Source organism: Lissotriton vulgaris, chromosome 1_1, assembly GCF_964263255.1.
Source record: "Lissotriton vulgaris chromosome 1_1, aLisVul1.2, whole genome shotgun sequence".
Taxonomy (NCBI): domain Eukaryota; kingdom Metazoa; phylum Chordata; class Amphibia; order Caudata; family Salamandridae; genus Lissotriton; species Lissotriton vulgaris.
Window position 1 is genome coordinate 1,091,336,946 of NC_141685.1, and position 23,830 is coordinate 1,091,360,775.

A 23,830-nucleotide genomic window follows, 5' to 3' on the forward strand; every position below is an offset into this window, starting at 1 on the left:
TCGACAGGAAACCCTTTGTCCAAGCGCTCCTTGCTGGAAGGACTCCCAGCAGCAGGAGGTCAGACTCGTGTCTGTGGTGGCAGCATCCATTTTGTGGAGCTGAGGCTTTAGTTAACTTTAACCGGGGTTCACAGTTACGTACATGTCGTGTCCCTCTAGAAGGGCGGTATGCTAACCTCGTCGCCAGAATTGGTGAGAGGGCAGCATCCCGATTCGTATGACACCTTACTCGACATGTTTTGATAAAGCAATACCAAAGTTAGCATTTAACCGCGAGGATTATAATGCACTTAAGAGTATATGGTATGCGATATCATGGAACAGCTATTAGGACTTGGTTCCGCAAGCTGCAGACAGGCTCAGCTCATGCCAGAGCACCATCTCACACGATTCCAAGCACTCTGCCTTCAGGATTGTCAAGGCCTGCCATAGGAGTGACTGATAGGAATCTGTGTGTCCATTTTAGGGTTAGGTATAGGTATACTACACCTACAGCAAAGCGTGTTTACACGACTTTGCCCCAGCTGTCATGCAGCCAGTTGTGTCAAATTTAAGAGGCCAGCCAGGGGTGGCATAATACATGCTGCAGCCCCTGGCAGCCCTGGGTACACCTATGCCCTGAGTTACAGGGTCTGATAAGGTGGCCCAGTACCAATTGGAAATGTACCTAGGGTACATGGAATCCATTTTAAAGAGAGAGCAGTAGGCCTGGGGTCCTGATTGGCAGGATCCCAGGTCGACTATGTCAAAAACCAGCTAAAACACAGGGCAAAAAGTTGGGGGCAACCATAGTCAGGAGGTACCTTCCTACACCTCTGAGTGCATGTATTAGTAAATCCATCACTGGAATTAGTGTGGGTTTATTAATACAAGGTGTCTGATACCAAACACTTTTGGTTTCAGTGAATCCAACATGTAGCTGGGGAACTCGTCTTCACCAGTGCCCAGTACCTATACTTAAGATGGGTTTCCTGTTCACTTGCAATGTCTAAGAATCAACTTAGATATCACAGGGACATATCTGCTCATGCAGATATGCCCACAAGTAATATAATTAACCCTTCCTTTGGGCAATAAGGTCTGCTGTATGGGTGACTTACATACATTGCATGCAGTGTCTGCAGGCATGGCACACAGGATGTGTGCTATATCGTGTTTTCACTTTTGCCTACACCATTTCACGCAGTCTGCAATAGCAGTCTGCAAGAGTGTGGCGAGGGGTTCCCTAGGGTGGCACAATACATGCAGCAGCCCCTAGGGACCCTCTTTTGTACCCATTACCTAGGTAGCAGGGATATCATTTTTTTTATTGTTTATTTATACTTTTTCAGAATACAAAGTAGGTACACATACAAAAAAAGGAAAAATAAGTAGACAAGGCATCAGTGCAGGTGAATAAACAAGGCATATACAGTAAATCAGCATAAGTAGTCCATAGGCCGGAAAAAACACGGTGAGCGGATGAGCCATACATTGAAGCGTCCGAAGCAACATAATGAGAGGAAAAAAATGATATCAGGGGGGTTGGAGACCACATGGCCACTGGTTGAAGGGCTAGGAGGTTCAAGTGGCAGCGACAGCATCAGGCTGTGTGTCAGTTAAGTCAGAAACAGGGTGTGTAAGCAAATATGTTGTGAGAAGTCCCCAATTGTCTCAGGGGCGGGAGGAGAGTGGAAGCAGCTCCGCATACGTACACATCTGCTCTTACCAGAATACCATATCTCGGATCCAGTTCTAAAACTTGGGCGCCCGGCCCCATTTGCATGCAAATACGCCGTTTGGCGAGTAGAAGGCTAATTGAGACGAATTTTCTTTATGTTATAGCTATAGTTGCAGTGTATCCAAAGAGAGCGAAAAGGGGAGTGTGTGGAAGTTGTAACAATGTCATCTGGTCTAGGGCTTCTAAGAACTGGTGCCAGTATCTCTGTACAGCAGCACAGTCCCATGCCAAGTGAAGGAAGTCAGCCCCAGTAGCCCCACATCTATCACACCTATCATTGTCGCGCAGCCGAAAGCGATGAAGTTTAGCTGGTGTAGGTATTTGTAGTGGAGGATACGGAGGCGACTGCTGGATGTACTGTGCTCCATTTGCCCACAGCCGTAGGTCCACTGCTCCTCAGTTATAGTTAGTTGCAAATCTGCGGACCTTTTATCCTTGGAGGCGGTTTGGGAAATACATTGGGTGACGTACAGCGCGCAATAAAGGGAAGATATTAGATGAGGTGCTGCATCCCCAGCTAGTATAAGGCGAAGCGTGGCGACTTCTGGTGGTTCATTAGGGAAGGAGGGAGTGTATTCCCCGAATCCCTGCAGCAACCGGATATATAAAAACACATCCCATAGGGGAGAGAGGCAGTGTGGCAAAAAGTTGTTGCGAGGTTTGGAATTTGCCCTGGAGGTAGAGGTCCCCCCAAGTTTTAATCCCATATTTATCTAGAGTTTTCTTAACCCTTTCGCTGCGGCGGCAATTCTGCCGCAGTGCTAAGGGGCGGGGGGGCCGCGCGGCGCTCCGACGCTGGTGACAGAACCGCTCCGTCACGCCCCTCGGGTGAGCTGTGCTTGTGACGGAACGGTTCCGTTCCGTCCCGGCCGCGCCCGCTCAATAGAACGCACAGCGCAGGCACGGCGAGCGGGCCGTGACGGAACCGTTCTGTCACCAGCACAGCCCACACGAGGGGCGTGATGGAGCGGTTCCATCACCAGCGTGGGAGGGGTTAAATACTCTCTCCTGGAGGACCGGTATTTGACATTGCGCGTTCTCTTCTGTGGCAAATAGATCTAACCAAAGCTCTCCCCACTGCCGAAAGAGACCTTGCACCACGTCCGAGTTCAGACACAATTCGTAATCCATCATGCACCGACGGCTGAGTTCGTCCGCCCTGGCGTTCAGGGAACCTGCCAGGTGTTGAACCACCAGGGTGACGCCCTGGTATTCCAGTCATTGCCAGAGGCGCAGAACCTCCTGGCAAAGGGTCCACAACCCCACCCCGCCCTGTTTGTTGCAGTACCACATGGCGGTGGTGTTGTCCGTGAACACCTGCACCAGACTTCCCTGGACAGAGGGAAGGAATGCCTTCAGTGCAAGCCGGATCGCCTGCAGCTCCAGAAGATTTATGTGGAGCTGGGGCTCCGCCGGAGACCAGAGGCCTCTGATCTCCGCCTCTCCCATGTGGCCCCCCCAGCCCAGGAGGGACGCATCCGTCACAACTACGTGCTCCGGTTTGGGTTGGGAGAGGGATCTGCCGCTGACCCAATTACGGTCCGTGAGCCACCACTGCAACTGTCTCGCAGTGCCCTCCGAGATCAGGACATGGTCGGACAGGTTGCCCTGATGCTCGGCCCACTGAAACTTCAGGTCCCACTGCAGAGCCCGCATTCGCCACCTTGCGTGATGCACCAGAAGGATGCAGGAGGCCATCAACCCCAGAAGCCGCAGCGTCAACCTGACCGAGACCCGGGATAAAGGCAGAAAGATCGGAATCAAAGCCTGAATATCCCGAACCCGTTGTTCGGGAGGATAAACCCGAAACTGCGCCGAATCCAGAACTGCTCCGATGAAGAGGAGCTTTTGAGAGGGACACAGGTGTGACTTCGGCACATTGATGGAAAACCCTAGCAAGTGCAGGAGGTCGGCCGTAGTCTGGAGGTGGCTGATGACTATCTGGGGCGAGCCCAACTTCAATAACCAGTCGTCCGGATAGGGGAAGACTGACACCCCTAATCTGCGCAGATGAGCTGCGACCACCGCCATCACTTTCGTGAACACCTGTGGGGCGCTGGTAAGGCCAAAGGGGAGCACGGTGAACTGAAAGTGCTCGTGGCCTACCGTGAACCGCAGGTAACGCCGCTGGGCCGGCAGGACGGGGATGTGGAAATAAGCGTCCTGCAAGTCCAACGCTACCATTCAGTCTCCGGGGTCCAGGGCAACTAGGACCAGAGCCAAAGTCAGCATCTTGAACTTCTCCTTCCGGAGCGAGCCGTTAACGTTCCGCAGGTCCAAGATAGGGCGTAGGCCCCCTTTGCCCTTCTTGGGAACCAGAAAGTAGTGGGAATAGCAACCACACCCTACTTCTGGCCCAGGAACGCGCTCGATGTCCCTCTTGGCCAAGAGGGCAGAGACTTCCTCTTGCAGAAGTTGCAAGTGATCCCCCGACACGCTGTGGTACTGCGGTGGCATGGCTGGAGGGGTCACCTCGAAGTGGAGGGAGTAGCCCCTTCGGATGATTTGCAGCACCCACCTGTCCGAAGTGATGTCGAGCCAGTGGAGGAGGTGATGGCGGACCCTGTCCCCCACTGGCGTCAAATGGGCCTGAAAGCTCGGACTAGGAGGGCTTTGAGGCAGATGCTGCGGGGTGGATGTGGACTGGCCTCGCCGTTGTCCCCTGGCACCGCCACATCCAATACAACGTCCGCCGCCACGCTGGATATTAGACTGCGGCCTGTGGCTGGCAGGACGTGAAGGGGCGCCCCTTCCTTGGCCACGAAAGGAGCGAAAGGCAGAAGATGGCTGACGCTGGCCTGACAGGCCCAAGGACTTGGCCGTAGCCCTGGAGTCCTTGAAGCATTCAAGTGCATGATCTGCCTTGCCACCAAAGAGGTGGCTGCCATCGAAAGGCATGTCCATGAGGGTGTTCTGGACATCAGCCGAGAAGTTTGCGGACCTCAGCCAGGCGTGGTGGCGAACTGCCACCGTCGTTGACATCGCCCTGCCAAGCGAGTCTGTGGTATCCAGCCCACATCGAATGGAATACTGTGCTGCGTCTCGTCCCTCCGCAAGGGGTTTAGCGAGCTTTGCCCGGGCCTCCTCTGGGCACTCCGGCAGCACAGCCGCAACCGTATCCCACAGAGAGTGGGTGTAACGGCCCAAAATGCAGACGGTGTTGACTGACCGCAACCCCAAACTGAGGGAGGAGAACCGTTTCTTGCCAAACTGTTCATACCTTTTGGATTCCCGATCTAGGGGTGCAGTCGGGAATGCGGACTGGGAAGTAGAGGCCTGGATAACCAGACTCTCGGGGGTGGGGTGGGTGGACAGAAAACTAGGGTCACCCGGAGCCGGGCGGTGGCGCCTGGCGACGTTCCTATATACAGGGGGAACTGTAGCGGGCCTGGACCAGGTGCCCAACAGTACGTCCGTGAGAGCCTCATTAAACGGCAGTAGAGGCTCCGGAGAGCCTACCTGCGGTTTAAGGACCTCAGTGAGGATGTTAGACCTCACAGTCGCGACGAGGAGCTCAAGAGCCAAGGCCTTGGCCGCCCTCGTCAGCACCACACTATAAGCAGCCCCCTCCTCTGTAGCCACGGTAGGAGGGGAGACAAAGCCAGTGTCAGGTGAAGTGTCGAGACCACTGGCTTCCCCTAGCTCGTCTGTCCAGTCCTGAAATGACTGACATGCCCGTGTCAGAGGGTCCTCAGACACCTCCCAGTCACCCTTGGCCTCCATCTCCTGAAAATCAGGTGCAAAGGATGGAGCCGGATCATAGAAGAATTGCTCTTCTGCCGGCGCCGAATGCGGCGCCGAGTGACGCTGGTCCGATGCCGGATCCGGACCGGGGGAAGAACCAGGCATGGCGCCGTCCGGGGACGGCACCGGGGGCGACACCCTAGGGGCCGACACCGGCGGTGTCGTAAGGTCGACCAGCGGTGACCCGGATCCGGAACCGGATTCAGTGGGGCCCTGCGGCGCCGGGGCCGAAGCATCCGACGGCGCTGGGGCCGAAACACCCTGCCCGCTTGGCCTCCCAGCCGGGACCGTAGGGCCCGAAGGCGCCGCGGAACCCGACGGAGGAGAGAGAGACCTCATGGACATGAGGAAGGCTTCGATCTCCTCCAGGGGAGGCGCGTGGGTGGTGTTGCCCGAACCCTCGGCTGCATCACACGAGCGTCGGGGGGAGTCGGAAGAGCGATGCCATCTCTTCGACTTCTTGTGCCTCTTACCTGAGGACTTGGAGCCCGACGAATGGTGTCGACTCGCTGAGCTGTGACAACTGTGGCCCCGCGACCGGTCCCTCGACCCCCTCCTGGATCGGGACCGTGAGCGGCGTGGGGCCGACTGCCGGATCTCAAGGCGCTTACAGGACCACTCCCGCCTAGCCTTCGAAGTCAGAGCCCGGCAGTCGGGGCACGACTTGTCGTCGTGGTCGGCCCCAAGGCAATAGAGGCACCGGTGGTGGGGATCGGTAACCGACATTAGTCAGTGGCAATCGGTACAGGGCTTGAACCCGGGCATCCCTACCGACACCGAAAGTCATGAAGAGAGATCAAAAAGGATCGAAAAAGTTTAGTCAAAAAATGACTAAAGTACTGCTTTTTCCGGATCTGCGCTTGCCGGTGCGGAAAAAAGAAGAACTGATGTCAGTGCGCGAGGGCGGCGTCTAAGTACTCCGACGACGTCATCACTGCCCCAATGACCCTGACGACGGACACGGAGTCGCGGACAACGCCTACTGACGCGCAAGGGTACTGCTACGCAAAACTTTCCAGATCCAGTCTGACGCCTGGGGTTATTCTAAGGTAAGGAATCTAACACTAACCTGTTTCTTTCAGATAATCCAGTCTGGCCCAGGAGGCGTGAAGTGCAGTGAAATGGGTACCCTCCCTATCTCCAGGATGTTGGTGGCGCCAGACATCGGTGAGGTCATGGGCTGCAAGTATGCCCTGTACAGCTGCCTCTGTTTTGGTGTATATGAATAGGGAGGGGGTTGGATTTATCCATCACTGGGTTAAAAGCAGAGTTGAAGTCTCCCCTCCCAGATAATATGTGTATAGCCAACTTGCAAAATTTGGCTCCATAGCGTAGTGTAAAAATCCGGGTCATCTGTGTTCGGACCATAGCAACACACTATTGTGACTGATTGAGTCCCAAGCGTGCCCCAGAGCATACAGCTACGTCCCATGTGGTCCTGCCACGTGCCTCCCAGTATGAAGGGGGAGTTGCGCTTAACCAGGATTGCCACCCCCTGGAGTATGTGGAGTAAGAGGAGAAAACACGTGTCATGGCCCATTTACTAGCAAACGAGGGGGATAGAAAATGGGTCGAGGTGGGTTTCCTGCAGGACCTCTATGTGTACCTGATGTCTGTGTAAGTAGGAGAGGACGTGCCTACATTTCCGAGGGTCTCGGATGCCTCGAACGTTCCAGTTGATTAAATTGAGGCGTAGGTGTTCAGCGTGCTATGACATTAAGAGCTATGGTATCAAGTTGAGGAGGCGGCCTATGTGGTGTAGTATATGTGAGAAGTTGGCCTGATATGTGATGTCCACTATTCTAGTGGGCACCCTGTATCAGTCCAAACAATCCTTATGGTGATGGTTGTAATGTCAACCTTATAGACCAGCTATCCTAGTGGTAGCATAGACAAAACAGTCGTAGGCTAATTCTTCAGAGAGCATGTGAAGCCAATTGTTTTACCAATAATACCCCCTTGAATACCAAATGAAAGGACACCACACAAGGTATATATAAAATATATATGTATTTATTACTAACGCAACCCCTATGCACTCTTTATGAGGTAAGAGTTCGAGATACAGCACAAGTGACTCAATAAGCATACTATAAGTTGCACAAATACAATTCTGCCCTAGGGGCCTCACGAACCATATACTAATTAAGTGGTATAAGAACCACTTCAGAACAGGTGAACAGGCCTAGGGCCTAGGGAATCGCTGGGACTACACTGAACAACCACAGGTTAGGAAGTAGGAGTCTCACAGGATGCGTGTGCAGTGTCTAAACACACATGCGGGTTCTCATAGACTTTCAATGGGAACATAAAAGTTAGAAACTAGTTGATTTAGAACAGTCCGGGTGGACTTGCAGGGAAACCCAGTTAGAACAGGACACTTGGATAGTTATTACCCACGGGAGCACCGGAGTACTCGAGTTACCTCACCCAGGGAAGCCGGGTGCATAGGTGGGAAGTCGTGTCGGGTTTCGTCGTCGATTCCTATGGAGAGCTGCAAGAAGATGATGCAGGCGACCAGGAGGAAGATGTCCGGATGGATTCAAGGGTGGATCGGAGAAGTGAAGAACCTGAAAGCAGAGTGGACAGAGTCTGGGTTACTAGCCAGTGACCAGGAAGGAACCAGGAAGGAACCAGGCAATGTCGAGCTGCAAACAGGTGAAGAAGTGAAGTTTGTCTCTTCAGCCACGTGGACCATAAGGCGTCAACGATGACCAGGAGCTGGATACGGACTGTCCCATGAAGGCTCTCGCTGTTGGCGGTGTCGGCTTCCGGATTGGAGTCAACAAGCCTTGGCAAAGGTAACCCACGCAGGAAGTGAAGATCGGCTTCTTGTACAGACCAGCAAGGTCTGTGGAGCTTCCCCTTTACAGGAAAGCAAGAGCAAGCCTAGAGCAACCAGGCAAGCAGCGTTGTTTCAAAATGGAGTCTTCAAGATGGCCACTAGTCAGCGGGCTAGCAACTGCAAAGACGCGTCGAGATGAAATGCAGAGCAGGCCCCACGCGGCACTCGTGGAGTGTGGGGGGCTGAGCTTTGGTGCACTTACGACTCAGAGTTGGGGCTTCTCAAGTCCCAATGCATAACTTCGAGGACACCTCAGAAGCTGCACAATTTAGCAAAGAGCAAAATGGCCAGGTGTCCGGTCCCACATCTCTCGTGTCCGCCACGGGTCTCAGCTTTGCTGGAGGTGTGGGTCGGGGTCGGAGAAGTCTGGAAGTCCAGTCCTGTGAAGCAAGGTCGTCGGGATCTTTCGGGAGCATCGACAAAGCAAAACGGCAATTCGCTAGGTGGTGCCTGTTTGCACAGGGTGGTCACTCCTTGACCACAAGGGAGATTCTTCAGTCTTTTAGTTGCAGTAGAATGTCGAAGGTCCAGAGTTTCGTTTCAGAGTTTCAGTTCAGGATAATCTAAAGTCTCTAGACTCAGCTCCTAGATTTACACTGATTAAAGGGGCTTGATTACCTGCTAGGTCCCTTCTATGGGTGGGACCAGGGACGGGGGTGGTTACACCCCTTTTCCTTTGTCCAGTTTCGCGCCAGAGCTGCGGCTGGAGCGCCCCAGCAACTGGTTTGAACCGGGCTATGCATGGAGCACCTTGTGTGCCCCAGGCAGGGTCTCATTTCATTCAACCCACCCTGCCCCAATACACTATAGCCTGTCTTTGGAGGTGCTAGCAGCTCCCAAGGCAGGAAATCTATTGTCCAGGCTTCCCTCGCTGGAAGGGCTCCCAGCTGCAGGAGGTCAGACTTGTGTCTGTGGCAGCAGCATCCATTTTGTGATGCTGAGGCTCTGTTTAACTTTAACCGGGTAAAGCTACAACTACATGTCTTCTCCCTCTAGAAGGGTGGAATGCTACCCCCGTCGCCAAAACTGGCGAGGGGGTAGTATTCCAAAGCGGAGGACACCTTACACAACATATTTTGATAAAGCCAAACCAAAGTTAGCATTAACCGCGAGGATTATAATGCACTTAAGAGTATATGGTATGGCTATATCATAGAACAGCTATAAGAACATGGTTTCGAAAGCTGCATACAGGCTCAGCTCATGCTAGAGCACCATCTCACATAAAACCAAGCACTCTGCTTTCAGGATTGTTAAGGCCTGCCATAGGAGTGACTTATAGGTGCATATGTGTCTATATATAAGGTTTGATATAGGAATACTATATCTAAGCAAGGGGTGATTACACGACCTTGCCCCAGCTGAGTGATCAGCCAGTTGTGTCAATTTGGATGGCCAGCCAGGGGTGGCATAATACATGCTGCAGTCCCTGGTAGGCCTTGGATGCACCTATGCCCTGGGAACCTATGGTACACTATAAAGGGGCTCATAAGGGACCCAATATCCAATTGGAGATGTACCTAAAGTACATGGAGTCCATTTTACAGTGAGAGCAGATAGCCTGGAGCCCTGATTAGTAGGATCCCAGGCCAACTAAGTCGAAAACCAGCTAAACACTAGGCAAAAAGTTGGGGTAACCATATAGCCAGATATCCACCTTCCTACAGTATACCTTGCATGTCTACTAGTGGAGAACATGCCTGTCATGTGGTGCAAACAAAAATGCAAACAAAGAACATAACACCCTCTCACTCCCCCCACCCACAGCGGCACCCCAAATGTGCCAGCAGTACTACTATCACCCAAGAACAACGAACACATTGCAACAGTGCAATATAGGAAGAGTCATTTCACGAAAGAGTGATCTAGGGGGATCTCCCTTGTAGCAACGAGGGCTTCCCCGATGCTATTGGTCAAGGGGGGAGAGTACTTGCCAACCATAGTGCGGTGATCAAACAGATGCCAGCCACTTGCGTATGTCACTTACAATAAAGTAGAGGCAACAGCAAGTGAAAAAAAAAACACAAAAACGTTTCCTGCCTACATAAGCATGGCGAGGGCGGTAACGCACAGCAGTGAGATGACACAGTCTGTATACAGTCAGCTTCAACACTTATCTGTAATTTGAAGAGAGGAAGGCAGGGTGGTCTGTCCAGGTCCCACCGGCTACGGCAGGAGTGTGAACAGTTCTACATTACGCCCATTGTTCCCAGCAATGGGGCCAGGATGTTGGTGGTCTGGTGCATCTCAAGATTGTGGGGACCAACTACAGCCAGGACTTGAGACTTTGCACGGGTAAAGAAAAGGGGAGTCAGTTCATGGCTAGTGGGTCCAAGAAGGTGAGGTTCAATCCGCACTTCAGTATGGTGATTGGGAAAGGCGCACCGGCGACACTCTCCCCTGGGTGCTCTTCTTGACGGTGTGGAGGTAGTCATCCACCTGCTGTTCGGTCGTGAAAAACTGGTGTTTATCCCGATAGGTAACTCTCAAACGGCCTGGGTACAGCAGAGTATATTCCATTTGGAGTTTGCGGAGTTTCGGCTTAGCCGGTAGAAATTTGCGGCGTGCCTCCTGCACCGCCATGGGGTAGATGGAAAAGCTGGCTCCCTCAAATTGTAAGTTTTGGTGGTCTCTGGCCAGCTTCAGGGCATCGTCCCGATCTCTATAACTTAGAAGGCGTGCAATTATTGGCCGGGTTGTAGCTCCGGGGACCGGTTGTGGGCCAAGGGATCGATGCGCTCGCTCCACTATGAACTGGGAGGAGAAGACATCTGCTCCGAAGGTGGTACGCAGGAGTCGCTCTAGGAAGTCTTCCATCCTGCCAGTGTTCGTGCTTTCAGGAATACCAGTAACCATATGTTATTGCGCCAGCTTCTGGCCTCCAAGTCCTCATTCTTGGCAGCAATTACCTTTAGAAGCTTATCCATTTGCGTAATGTGGCGGGTCACCTGCGAGGTGGTGTCTTCCGTGTCCGAAATGCGCTTCTCTGTCTCTTTAATCCGTTCATCAAGTTTCTCCACCTTTTGGACTATGTAGTCCATGCGCGTGCTCATTGAGTCCATTTTTGTGGCGAGGTCAGACAGGCTGCGTTGCATGTCTAGTAATAGGGATTTGACCTTACCCTCCGAGGTTGGCGGTGGAACAATGGAGGATGTGTTAGGCAGTGGATCAGTATCGTCGGCATGGGAGCGTGTGACAGTCCTCTTGGCATCAAAGGGTAGTTTGGTCTGGAGGCCGTCGGGCTTCCCCATGATGACCCCACCGCAGGTAGTGTGACTCAGCACAGGGAGGGATGCAGTTGTGTTCTGCTACAGTGGGGTAAGTTGCGTCGCTTTGTTGAGGGAGGGGCGCCCAGCAACATCCAGACACCAAGAACCAGGTGTCGGGGAGCTCGATGGAAAATGGCAGGAGCAGGGGTGCTTTTCCAAAATGGCGGCCGCGGGTCGGAGGGAGTTAGCATGCTCAACCACAGAGGAGCAGCAGATCATTGCCTAAAGCAAGCTCGAAGAGCAGTGCAGCTAGGTAGCACCCTGATGTCATTAATAGGAGGTCCAGCCAAAAGTAGTTTACAGGATAAGTCTATTGAGGGAGTAGTGCACCGTCCGCCCTCATGCAGACTTCAGTGTCCAGTCAGCCCAGAGTCTCCTCACCAATGTTCTTGGCATATGTTGGTATCAGCAGTGAGTGTCCATACAGCCCGGGCTATTGCAATGATGCAGCGCGGAAGCACAGCAAGTCCCAACCAGGGAAGTAGCACGCGCGCCTCTCACGTCAGCCGGGCTGAAAGGCGGTAGTCTCAGATGGCAAAGGCAGTATCAGCAACTACGTCCCCCGCAGTGAAAGTGAATGTGCCTCGCGCACACCTCAGATACTCAGTGTAGCACAGGCAGCGCAGCAAAGTCACGGAGCGGCTGGTGCTTGATGTTGCGGTCCGCTACGGGGGGAGCACAGGAATAGAGGAGCCACCGCGCGAGTCCCCATTCAGTCGCAGTCAGCCCAGGGGAAGCGCGAGCGCGCTTCAAACTGCCTCACCCCAAGCAATGTGCTGTCCTGGAGCCCAAGGAGCTGCACTCCACTGCCGCAAAGCCCCGCCTTCTCTCGCAGGCAGTAGTGATCAGCAAGTCGGGCGGCCATCTGCATCAGGTGGGTGATGCGAAAGTCCGGTCAGTGCGGCCCTGTCAACACGCGGGAAGCCAGGGCCCCGCGTAGCAAGTGTAGCCGCTGGCGAGTCATCGCGGGGTCATTTCTCCACCTCGGGCGGGGGCTCTTGTGTCTGTATCAGCCCAGCCGTGCGTCCCAAGGTGCTGCGAACAGAGCGGTAGGGAGTAGGCAATCTCAGCAAGTGGTTACCATTTTGTGGTAGGAGGCAGCAGTCAGTTGATCAGGATAAAAGGGCAAATCAAGAAGCCAAGTGACCAGAGCCTCACAGGCGTGCGGCCATCTTGGTCGTGCGCCACCTAGCGACCCCCCAGGAATATCATTTACTAGGGATTTAAAGGGGTGCTAAAGGTCTTTCCAATTGTGGAACAACTGTACAGTTTTTGAGAAAGAGATCTTGCACTGGGAACCTGTACTTAGACACCAGCCAAAAAGTGGGGGTGACCATTTAAAAAAAGGACTTTTTTCCTACAGATGCGAAACAATACCGATTTATATGTTAAACTTTAACAGGTTCACAAAAAAACTAGAAATATGTCTTGCCAGAAACCCCAAAATTCCTTAAGATTACACTGTGAAGAAAAAGAGTCAGAAGTACATGTAAGGAGACAGCGAGAGAGGTTTATATGGAGAAATATAATACGCAGAGGTTTAATGGACAGAAAGTTCACTTTCTCAGGGGTCCCTGGGGAATTGTCCGTTTTGCCCATGCCTTAAAACATCTGGAATGCCTTTGTTTGTCCTTTAAGTGCCATACCCATTTACTTACCAAAGCCATGAGTCGCAGAATCCCAGGCTGCAGGAATGAGTTCTCTCCGGAGTTGAGTACTGTGTTGAGCACGCATCGGTTCCAAGGCTGTGACGCCATATGCAGAGCTGTGAGCACAAGAATTCAAATGTAATTTTCATATTATATTAAATGTAGACATCTTATTTATTTTGTATAGCGGGGACGTTTCAAACAGCATGCTGTACATACTAAACAGCAGTGTTATATACAACAATGGGCTGGCAGCTAAAACTGATCATTGAAATATTCAGTGTAGCTTGAATTTATTGCAGCATGGATGTCACTGGAGAAGACAGTCACATTTAAACATGACTATATCCAGTCAGACATAGAAAGTACATATTTATAGTGTTTTAGGATAATTGGTGCATTGCTCACTATTAACAATTTAGTAGCAAGAGATGATATTTGAATGCTTTTTTAAACTCCTGGAGAGAGGTACTTGGCTCTCAGTAGTGCATGCTAGTGGAACCGACCAAGGAGGTAGTGGTACTAGAACCTAGATGTAGCACACGGTGCCCTGAATGAGACTATGAAGTTATGACTGCTCTACCTAATTGTTTCAACAGATGCAATTAAGTCATTGAATGAATATATCACTCCAGCTGAATCATACACTCAAACAGAAAAAATAATTATTATAAATCAATTCATTTAAACAACATTTTATTTTTGTTTTGCTTATTGATCAAAAAACGATTTCATGCATGAATCAAATCTTTATACAATAAAATATATACAATATCTTTTTCATTTTTTTGTTTCTTCATACAATTCTTGATATGCGTGCAGTATAAATCCAGTATGTCATCATGTTTCTCTTTATTTAACACTCCGATGCTGAATCATGCGATTCTCAAACACATACATTAATGCAGTAATTATTTGAAAAATGTATACATTTATAAAAGAAGTATCAGTTGTCTATAAAACAAATCATTTTATATTCATTATCGTCTTTTAACCAATAGGCCCCATGGACTCTTGATATGATTGTTTTTTCACGCCCTGAAGAAGGTGAAACAGCAGACAGGGGGTGGTGACACCGAAACGCGAGTTGGCGTGTTTTGATCTCTGATTTGTCCCTTACATATGTATATTATTGTTTGATCCATGTAAAAACAAATTCATGTGGATTTAATTAACTTTTTCCAATTAATTTATTAAAAAGATATGTTGTAACTCTTTAATTTCCTTAGAAGTCTTGAACTATTTACCTATAAATTTTATTGTCCCATGGAAAAAGGTTTTGTTCTATTCTGCATATGTATAGGGATTTTGTTTTATAATTAGGTATAACGTTTGATGAATGTGAAGTGTGCTTTCACGGTTTGAATGAGTTCATTTGAGAGTGAGAATGTATGAATGGTTTGTATGAAAGGAAGTCCATAGTGACTACCACCAGTTGGGCCACGACAACTCTTGTATATATTTTATTGTATATATATTTGATTCATGCATTAAATCGTTTTTTGATCAATAAGCAAAACAAAAATAAAATGTTGTATAAATGGATTGATTTATAATAATTATTTTTTCTGATTGAGCGTATGATTCAGTTGGAGTGACATATTCATTTAATGACTTAATTGCATCTGTTGAAACAATTAGAGCAGCCCATTGGTTCTTTGACTATTTAAGTTTCCCCTATTGCTCTACCTTCATCTATCTAGGGGTTCCCCTTCCTACTTAGTGGTTATGAAGTAATGACTAACTGATGTAAGTTTCTTGGTTGGAGTGTATCGGGAAATGAGAAGTAGTAAGTGCCATGCTGTTGAATGATTTTCAAACACTCATCAGTTGTTTGGGTTAATCATGCATATGTTCAATACTTGATATTGTGCTGTGGTTGCTGGGGCAGTAATGGAGTATTATACTTTCATGGATGGGCTAAATAGAACGCTAAAGCTTCGAGCACAGAAGTAAATATCAGAGAATTGGGGGTAAGTGTATAGAGTCAAGTAGAGAGATTGGTGATGATGAGGATGGAAAATATAGAACCTCGGTTCTCAGAGAGAACCCAAAGGCTAATTACTGTCAGATGGCAGCAAGACTAAACAGAAGTCTTAAGAAACTGCCAAGACATTCAACATATGATTAGTGTTCTACTTCTAATAGCATTTACTTTTTTATTGTGACTCTTCTTGCAACTCGAACTATACAAGAGAAGGAAAATAGGAACATTCTCAAACAGAAGAAGCGAATCATTTTCCCAGCACATATCATTGTATATAGCTGCTGTTCACATGGAATTATTTTGATAATGGTCAGCTTGTACAAACTGTGGAAACCTTGTATATAATATTCACATTGTCACTTAGGTTTAGGTTCCCTTTGTTACTTGGGACACTATGCACAAATGTTATTTTGATGTATATTGTTAACTCCTAACTTTATTGCTTTAAAAAATCCATAAAATATACTACACTGTAATCAGTGTGTTAGTGGTTCCTGCGTCATTATCTAACCCTCTATATTACGATTGTGCTTATGTATCATAACCTCATTGTATATCATTCCACAGGAACCACTGTTTTTTCTATACAAACTATCAGTGAGTCTTCTCCATCACAGTCTCAGCCTGTCTTAGGTCAAGAGCACTGACAGCAGAGACTACAGAAATGATGGAGGAAGCTGGCTAGGGGGATTAGCTGCAAGGGTTTACAAAGGCGAGAATGGGTCCTCAGTTGGGGCGTCCCAAGTATCACTAATCTTGGTGCCTTCTACATCCATGCCTATGTGCAAAGCCTGGATCCCCTCTGAAGACTACTGTATAGAATATTCTTTGCCTCACACAGCTTCCTGACATCAGCCCACAGTCAGGGGTACACGCACAGAATCCCCATCTGTCTGTAGTTGGAAAATTAGACCGCTAAACACTGCAGGGTTGGGACTTCCAGGTTGCAATGCACGTTCAAATCGATAGTGGCAGAAAGGTTTGAAATATCTTTTTTTCGCCAGCCGATTCGCTCGGTAACAACTCATATTTGCATTGGCTTTCTGCTTCGTTAGTTCGTGCACTTTTTTCCGTTCTCGGTTCCATCACATATCCTTTCCTTGCTACCCTTCTTGCTCTTTGTGTTTGTGTGGTAATCTGTGTCAGGAGTTCGACCATCTGCTGTTACACTGAATTCTCTGATGTTTGGGCATTCTGGGGAGCATCACTAGTATCCAGGTCGACAGATGCTCACAACCACTTCACCCACTTAGGACTCGGGTAAGCTTACTGATTTGTAGGACTGAGTTCTTCTCTGAAAGTATACCTTTCCATTTGTTTGCTTACTGACATGTACTGGGTTACTCTGCCAGCTGTTGCCATTCCAGTCCAGGTATTGAAATCACCGTCCTGAAACGAGTGCTCCTATCTGTGAGACAACATTTTGACATCTTATTTTTGCCCCCAATAGCAAAATGATGAGTTATGCTCCACAAAATAGTGATCAGGAGAGAGTCAAAAGGCTGGCCTCTCCTAAAGGAACGAGGAGAGGAGTGTCCACATCCGGTCTGCTTTGACGGAATAAAAGTGGGAACTGCTCCAGTTCCACGTTCTCCCTGACCAAGGAAGTGAGTGTTCCTCGGAATACTCAGAGAACTACTATGTAACCTGAGGTATTATCCGCTGATAGCCAGCTTTCTTGAAATGAGGGAACGCCACCTGAGTTTGACTTTAAAGGAAGAGCTGTATCCCTGTTCTGAAGCAGCTGGACTTTGACCTACATGCCAAGAGAGGGAAAGAGTGTGCCAACCCTGTAAGAGGTGCAAGCATCCAGGGCAAACAAAAGCAGCTGACTCTAGAGCTGAGGGTACAACCGTCCAGAGAAACTCACAAGAGTGATCTGCATGTTCCAAGGACCGGAGCACAGTTTCTTCAGCCCAAGCGGCCGGCAATGTGGCACTGCCTGAAGTTGTGCGCAAGTGGAGAATGCCACTGAGATACTGAAATTGTGCCTGTTCCCTCCAGATCAATTGTCTGATCAACACAGACTGCAGTCCCACCCTTCACTCCCACCATCTACTAAATGGCTGTGCAAAGGAACACTAATCAACATCCATAGCAACAAAAAGACCTAATTGACCTTCTAAAGGGAACCCTCTCTCCTCTTTCCCCACTTCAGTGACTAGGTCCTCCCTCCAGCTTCAGGAATGATAGAAATACACTTCACACAGGCTACACACATGTGCACAAGCATAATGTGCATTGGAATCTTAGTGCTAGGATATGCTTAATGCATAGAAGAGAAATGTGATAAGTGTGGACCAGTAGGCCTTAACTGTTGTGATACAGATAGAAAACAAACTTGTCACAACTACTGATTCACAAAACATGGTACGCTACTATCACCGCTCTACATGCTAAACCCAAGACAGGGCAGTAACCTACTGCCCAACAAATGAGAGTATGCATGGTGCACCTCTCTAGGCAAAGACAAGTCCAGGATCTCACTAAGGCCAGACCTAGGCCTTCACATGAATAACAGATGAGTGTGACCCTAAGGCCAAAATCAAAAACCAGGATAAAAGACATTTCTATTCTTGTCCTACTTGATAGGATGGGCCAGTTTGTGCCTTCAACTTGTTGAAATGAAACACTAAGATGATATTGTTTTTTTCTGATGAACTTGGAGGAACTGGCGATTCTTGGATTAAATATTTGTTTCCCCTGGCAGATCACTCAATAGTAAAGATTTTGAAGGCATGGAAATATGCTGATTATTTCACTCATGGTCTAGAGCTTTTATCCACCATGTATATGTAGGGCTCCCTGGCTCGATGTATCTGAAGAGACCTGACTGAAAGTTTGATTGGGCCCATTTCAAAATGGAAATGGTGGCCCTCCGTGAACTCCAGGAAGAAGCAATACTCACCTGTTATGCTTCCACTAAAATTGAACTGTAGTTCTGTTTGTCAGGTTCAACTTAAAATGACCACATCCGATAATATCTGGACAACCGAAGTTAAAACCTGCATTTAGGTATCAAGCAGTTTGTCCTCTCTAAACGTATGAAAAAATGTTGGGGTGCCTAATTAAAGGCTCTAGACTACAATCCCTTGTTAGATGAGTGGTGTCCAACCTAGATCCAGAAGGGCTGTATATGTGATATTTTCATAAAACCACTGACAACTTCTCTGGATATTTCTAGAGACACAGATGTTAGTTTTCTAGACCCCTTGACACCAAGGACTTAGTCAGAGTGCCAACTAGAATAAAAAAACCAGTTGCATTGCAACCATTACACAATCTGCTGAGCAATCTTTCAGCAAGATGTGTTCTAGGTAATAATCAATCATATGATATGTTACAGAGACAATTAGTGGAATCCCACACTATCTTTCATTAAGGATCAACACACTCAGGAATACTAGACCACAAAGGATACATTTTAAATATTTATTTTAAAATCAAAATCCTAGTCTAGTGCACAAGATATAAATTGTGATCACAAAGAAGACAAATAGTATGGCAGCAGCAATGGTTACAGAAGCGTGAATGAAAAATACCACTTCAACATAATTGCTTCTTTTACTCGATCATAATCATTCTGTTATTTCTCAGCACTAAACTAGTTTTAAAAGCAAAACATTCAACCTATTTTCAGTTTCAGGGATGGATGCACCCGCATATGTTTTTGAACAATGAAGCTCAATGTTCTATAGAACAGCAAAGTCGGCTATTCTCATTCCATGAAGCCAGCAGCACTTAAAAATGAGTGAGCAAAGGCTAAGTGCCTTCTGTCCCGGTAGCGGTCAGCAGAAACCAGAGATATGAATCTGTACAGCCTCTCCCAGTGTCGCCTGGTGTGAAGCCCTTCACCTTCTGTGCTTGACTTTTATAATATAATACCATTGGTATTAAAACCTCCTAGCAGAAACAATTAATAAAAATGGCCTAATGCCCTTGCAATTATTTTTGTTTTTCCAGATTGTGTTCTTTTGAGTATCAACAAAAGCGAGTAATGTAGGTGTCATCCTCTTGGAAACTCTTAGAAATCAAATTCAAATTCAAAAGATACTTTATTCGGTTTAAATCACAAAAACCATAAAAGTGTACAAGCATTAAAACAATCCATAATCCGCCCATAAAAAAAATATAGCAGCTAACATGGATAAAAACAGAAATATACAGAGTGTAAAGTTTTTTCCTTTTAAAAACAACAATGTGCACATTAGTGACCTTGGTTAAGGTTTCGGACGGTATTTTATGTTTATACAAAGTCCTCTAAGGCCAAGCAATCTTTTTGCTAAGTCTCATTGCGATAGTTAAAAATTTAGCCACATTAAAAATGACCCAGATCTCTGCCAAGAGTTGGAGGTACAGCAAGGCTGGCTTCACTTGCCTAAAACCCTTTCCTTTTAGCAATGGTATAATAAATTTAAATCTAATACCTTTGAAGTGGTCACAGAAAAACAGAAAATGAGCCGTATCCATGATTGAACAACCATCACATGTGCATAATACTAAATCCTTACTTCTAGTCCAAACGGGGCGGCCAGAAATTAAGAGATGTATTTTATTCAAACGGAACCTTGTTAACAAGTACCTATGATTAGCGTTGTTCACCACTTTAAGGTACAGTTCCGGTTCGGGGTCGGGTGAAACAATCAGCTGATGGGACCTGACAGAGGATTTAAGCAGCTCCCTGCCCTCTCTGTCCATTCCTCTATTCAGCAAGAAGGTGTTTTTGACCCATTTTATATCCCCTTTCACCAAGCTTGAAGGTTTATCAAACAATTCTGGACGTCCCAGTTTTACACACATTTGTTGCACGTACTTCAACCAGGTGATTTTGTCCCAATGATCCAGGCTTAGACAATCTTTTAGGATTTCATGGTTTACATCAAGCTCTGGGTTTAGCCAAACTGCCAACCATTTTAATAAGGGGGCCAGGGCAATTTTGTCTTCCAAATAGCCTACTCCACACTCCTGGTGAACTATGTAGTTTGCGGTAGAGCTAGGCAGGGAAAGAAGAGTTTTTAAGAAATTGTCCTCTGAGACTTGGAGCGATGAGACCTGTTTGAAGCCCCACAAGTCGGCCCCATACGTGGCAATTGCAATACATTTAGAAGCGTATACTTTTAGTACTGCCTCAATGGGTTTCACTCCTAGTTTACGGGAAAATCTTAGTACTGCGGAGGTTGAACGTGCCAAGGAGGTTTTTTTCTCCACCAGTTGGGGGTTCCACGTAGAGCCCTCATCGAAGACCACCCCCAAATAGGGAAATCTAGAGACTCGCGACAGCTTGTGTTTATTACAAAAAAGTGGCATCACATTTTTCCTTGCCTTGGCTTTGTGACCTACTACCATGACGTGAGACTTCCCAAAGTTAACACTCAGGTCAAGATTATCCATAAAGACATAAAAAGAGTTCAGCATGCTTTGGAGTCCTAATGAGGTTCTAGCTAGAAGTGCAGCGTCATCCGCATACAGTAGGGCAGGCAACAAATATTTCCCAGCCTTCGGGATATCCTTACAGGCTCCACTCAAAGCTTTGCCAAGGTCGTTGATATATAGTGTGAAAAGCAGGGGAGCAAGGATGCACCCCTGTCTCACGCCATTGATAATGCTAATTTTCTCCGTGCAGTTCCCCTTTCTATCATAGCGGACCGTTGCAGAAAGATCCCTATGGAGATCTGCTAGAAAGTAAACTATATTGGGGTCTGTTCCGATATTAAGGAGCTGGTCCCACAATTTAGATCTGTTTACCCGGTCAAACGCCGAGGACAGATCCATAAAAGCAATAAACAATGAACCTGGTTTAGCTAAGGTGTACTTCCCAATTAGCAGCTGTAAATTTAGGCTTTGGTCGATTGTGCCACGTCCCTTGCGGAAGCCGTACTGTAGAGGTGAAAGTGTGTTTGTCTCCTCTAGCCAGGTGGTCAATTTACCTAAAACCACCCTCCCCAAAACCTTAACTGCAGAGTCAATAAGGGATATGGGTCGGTAATTACCAGGGTCCCCCCTATCCCCTTTTTTGTAAATTGGCACGATTACCGACTGTGACCATGACTCAGGAATGCCCGTCTTAGAGACTCTATTAAAAACATTAGTTAAAACTTTGGACCAAAATAAAGTATCAGCTTTAAAAAGGTCCGAGGGGACGCCATCGGGCCCGGGGGCTTTGTTACTGGTCATCAAACCAATGGCCACTGCCACCTCCTCCTCATTCACAGATAGGGTGTATGGTAATTGAGGGAATGCGGTCAGGCGTTCTACCACCTGGGTCTCGTCTTCATAAACTGAACTAAAGTGTGTGTGCCATCGTTCGTCCTGGATACCACAATCCAATTCATTGTTGTTGGAATCCGAGAAGTAAGGTTGATTTACCACCGCCCAAAACTTGGCGCTGTTTTTTAATACCTCTGTAGAGGTTAGATCAGCCCAAGCGTCTTCCCTAATCTCGCGCCGCCTTTCATCAATTGTTGTTTTATAATCTCTCCTAAGGGTAGCTACTAACCGTCTGTCAACTGGTTCTAATTTGAGGGCAGCCTTAAGTTTACGGTTTGCTGCTGAACATTTTTTGTCGAACCAGCCGTCATTCCCTTGTGTTCTACTTTTACCATGAACAGTCAATTTGGAGAGAATATCAATGCAGACCTTTTTATACGCCTCCATTACTTCGCCATCCCCAGCCCGTTCATCCAAACACAGCATCAGGTCATCCCTACTACTCTCACACAAGTTACAAAAAAACTCATCTGGGATTACTCTACACCATCTGATTCTGCGTGCTTGATCCGTTAACCGCAGATCATGCTTATCTGTCAGGTTTTTACAGCTATCCTTGATGACAAATATATTCTTTGCTTTTAAAACCACAAGGTTATGATCACTGAAATGGGACCTTAAGACTGTGTAGCTACTGCTTTGGGCTCCATTAGTACTGTAGAGGAAAATATAATCGATCACAGAGCCACTACCATGGCCCGTGAAAGTGGGGATATCCTCATCATCCGCCTTTGGTAAAATAAGCCCATGTTCAGCCAACATTATTTCCAGAAAGGTACCCTGCTCTGAGTGTTCAAAATGGGTATTTTCTTCGTCCGGGGTACCAAATAACACATTGGGGGGGCAGTTTTCCTTACATCTATGAATATTGAAATCTCCCATCAACAAAATGGTACAGTCATGCTCTGCCGACTCTTTAAAGTTGGCCAGAAAAGCACTTAACATCATCAAATTACTTACTGGGCTGTCCCTGTCAAATGAGTTATAAAAATTTATGACCAAGACATTGTGATGATTCCTATAGGAGATTAAGACAGCAACACAGTAAGGACAACCAGTGGCTACTTGCGTGTATGTCCCAGGGATTTTGGCAGAAATCAGAGTAACCAAACCTCCTCTGGCACGCCCCCTCGAGGATCCAACTGCTGGGGTTGAGAAGGTGGTAAACCCGTCCAGAGTCAGTAGATTTTCAGTATCCCAGGTCTCCTGCAGGGCTATTAGGTCCATGGAACCTATTTGGTCCCGCCAAATTGGATTATCCACTTTATTTTTGAGTCCCGCAATATTCCAAGTTGCTATTGACAAATCCTCGCCCCTCCAAGGCCCAGCCGTTTTTACATTAAGAGGATCTCTTCCTTCCCCACCCTCACAATTAATGGTAATTGAACAGGACATCTGCCCGTCCAAAATGCTCTTATCCATTTGCATAGAGAATGAGGGGTTGTTTTCAGGTTTTTCTATACAGGGAGAGACCTGTGTTTGTCAATCATTCCCATCTAAAGTTGACAAATAATCATATCGATTAGAGGTGGGGAAATTGAAAACATTGTCATATCCCTGAGCAAACTGTTGGTAGTGGGGTGGGTGGCTATTATAGGGCCCTGCCACAGAGCCCCCATAAGGCGGTCTTCCTCTTCTAGGCCTGGCCAAGTTCCAACCCGCATTAACACCTTCATCCCAGCCTGCAGGGTGTGCCTCCCAAGGGTGGTTTTGCCTGTGAATTGTTGTTGTCTCCTGTGGGCCCCTTAACCAACTCCATCTGTTATCTGTTTGGTTACCAGGTAGGTAGAAGTAAGAGAGGGGCCTGGCGGTGACAGTACTAGCTTGGTATCTAGGGGTCCCTCTACAAATTAAATCTACCACCTGTGTGTTCTCAAAGGTGACCACCACGCAGTCCCCTTGCAGACTTTTCCTATTTCCTCCCACCCATGGGGTTCTTTCCACCATTAAAATGTTGCTTGGCATGTTAGGCGGTAAGGGATAATTTTTAGAGAGCCAGTGGCACACTTTATTTTTTAGGGCCTGGTTGGATTCAGTTTCTAAAGGTTAGATTACACTAACCCCGGTGAGAATCACTACGTAGGGGCATGCATCTGGGGGAAGATGGATGTTTCTACGGGCCATTACCTTGGGTTCGGCTATCGATACCGGGTTTGGGGTCGGTGGAATAGGGTCATTTGATTTAACCTGGGGGGGTGGCTTAGGTTTAGATGAAGTCTCAGGTTGTTTTGACACTGTGGTTTTAGATTTAGTGCCTTCCACAGCAGGGGTGTTACTTGTGCTATTAGAAGAGTTATTACTAACCACAGTAGCTTTTTTGCCAGCCAAAGAAGACTTGGTGGCTGTGTT

General features: G+C 47.8%; 1 protein-coding gene across 1 annotated transcript in view; it reads right to left on the bottom strand.

Annotated features, from left to right (window-relative positions):
- MEI1 (meiotic double-stranded break formation protein 1) overlaps positions 1-23,830 on the bottom strand; it is a 3,731,473-nt gene that overhangs the window by 411,406 nt on the left and 3,296,237 nt on the right. The window contains exon 28 of the mRNA XM_086963480.1: positions 13,237-13,343. Coding sequence (XP_086819606.1) covers positions 13,237-13,343 — 107 coding nt within the window. The remainder of the gene's footprint in view (positions 1-13,236; positions 13,344-23,830) is intronic.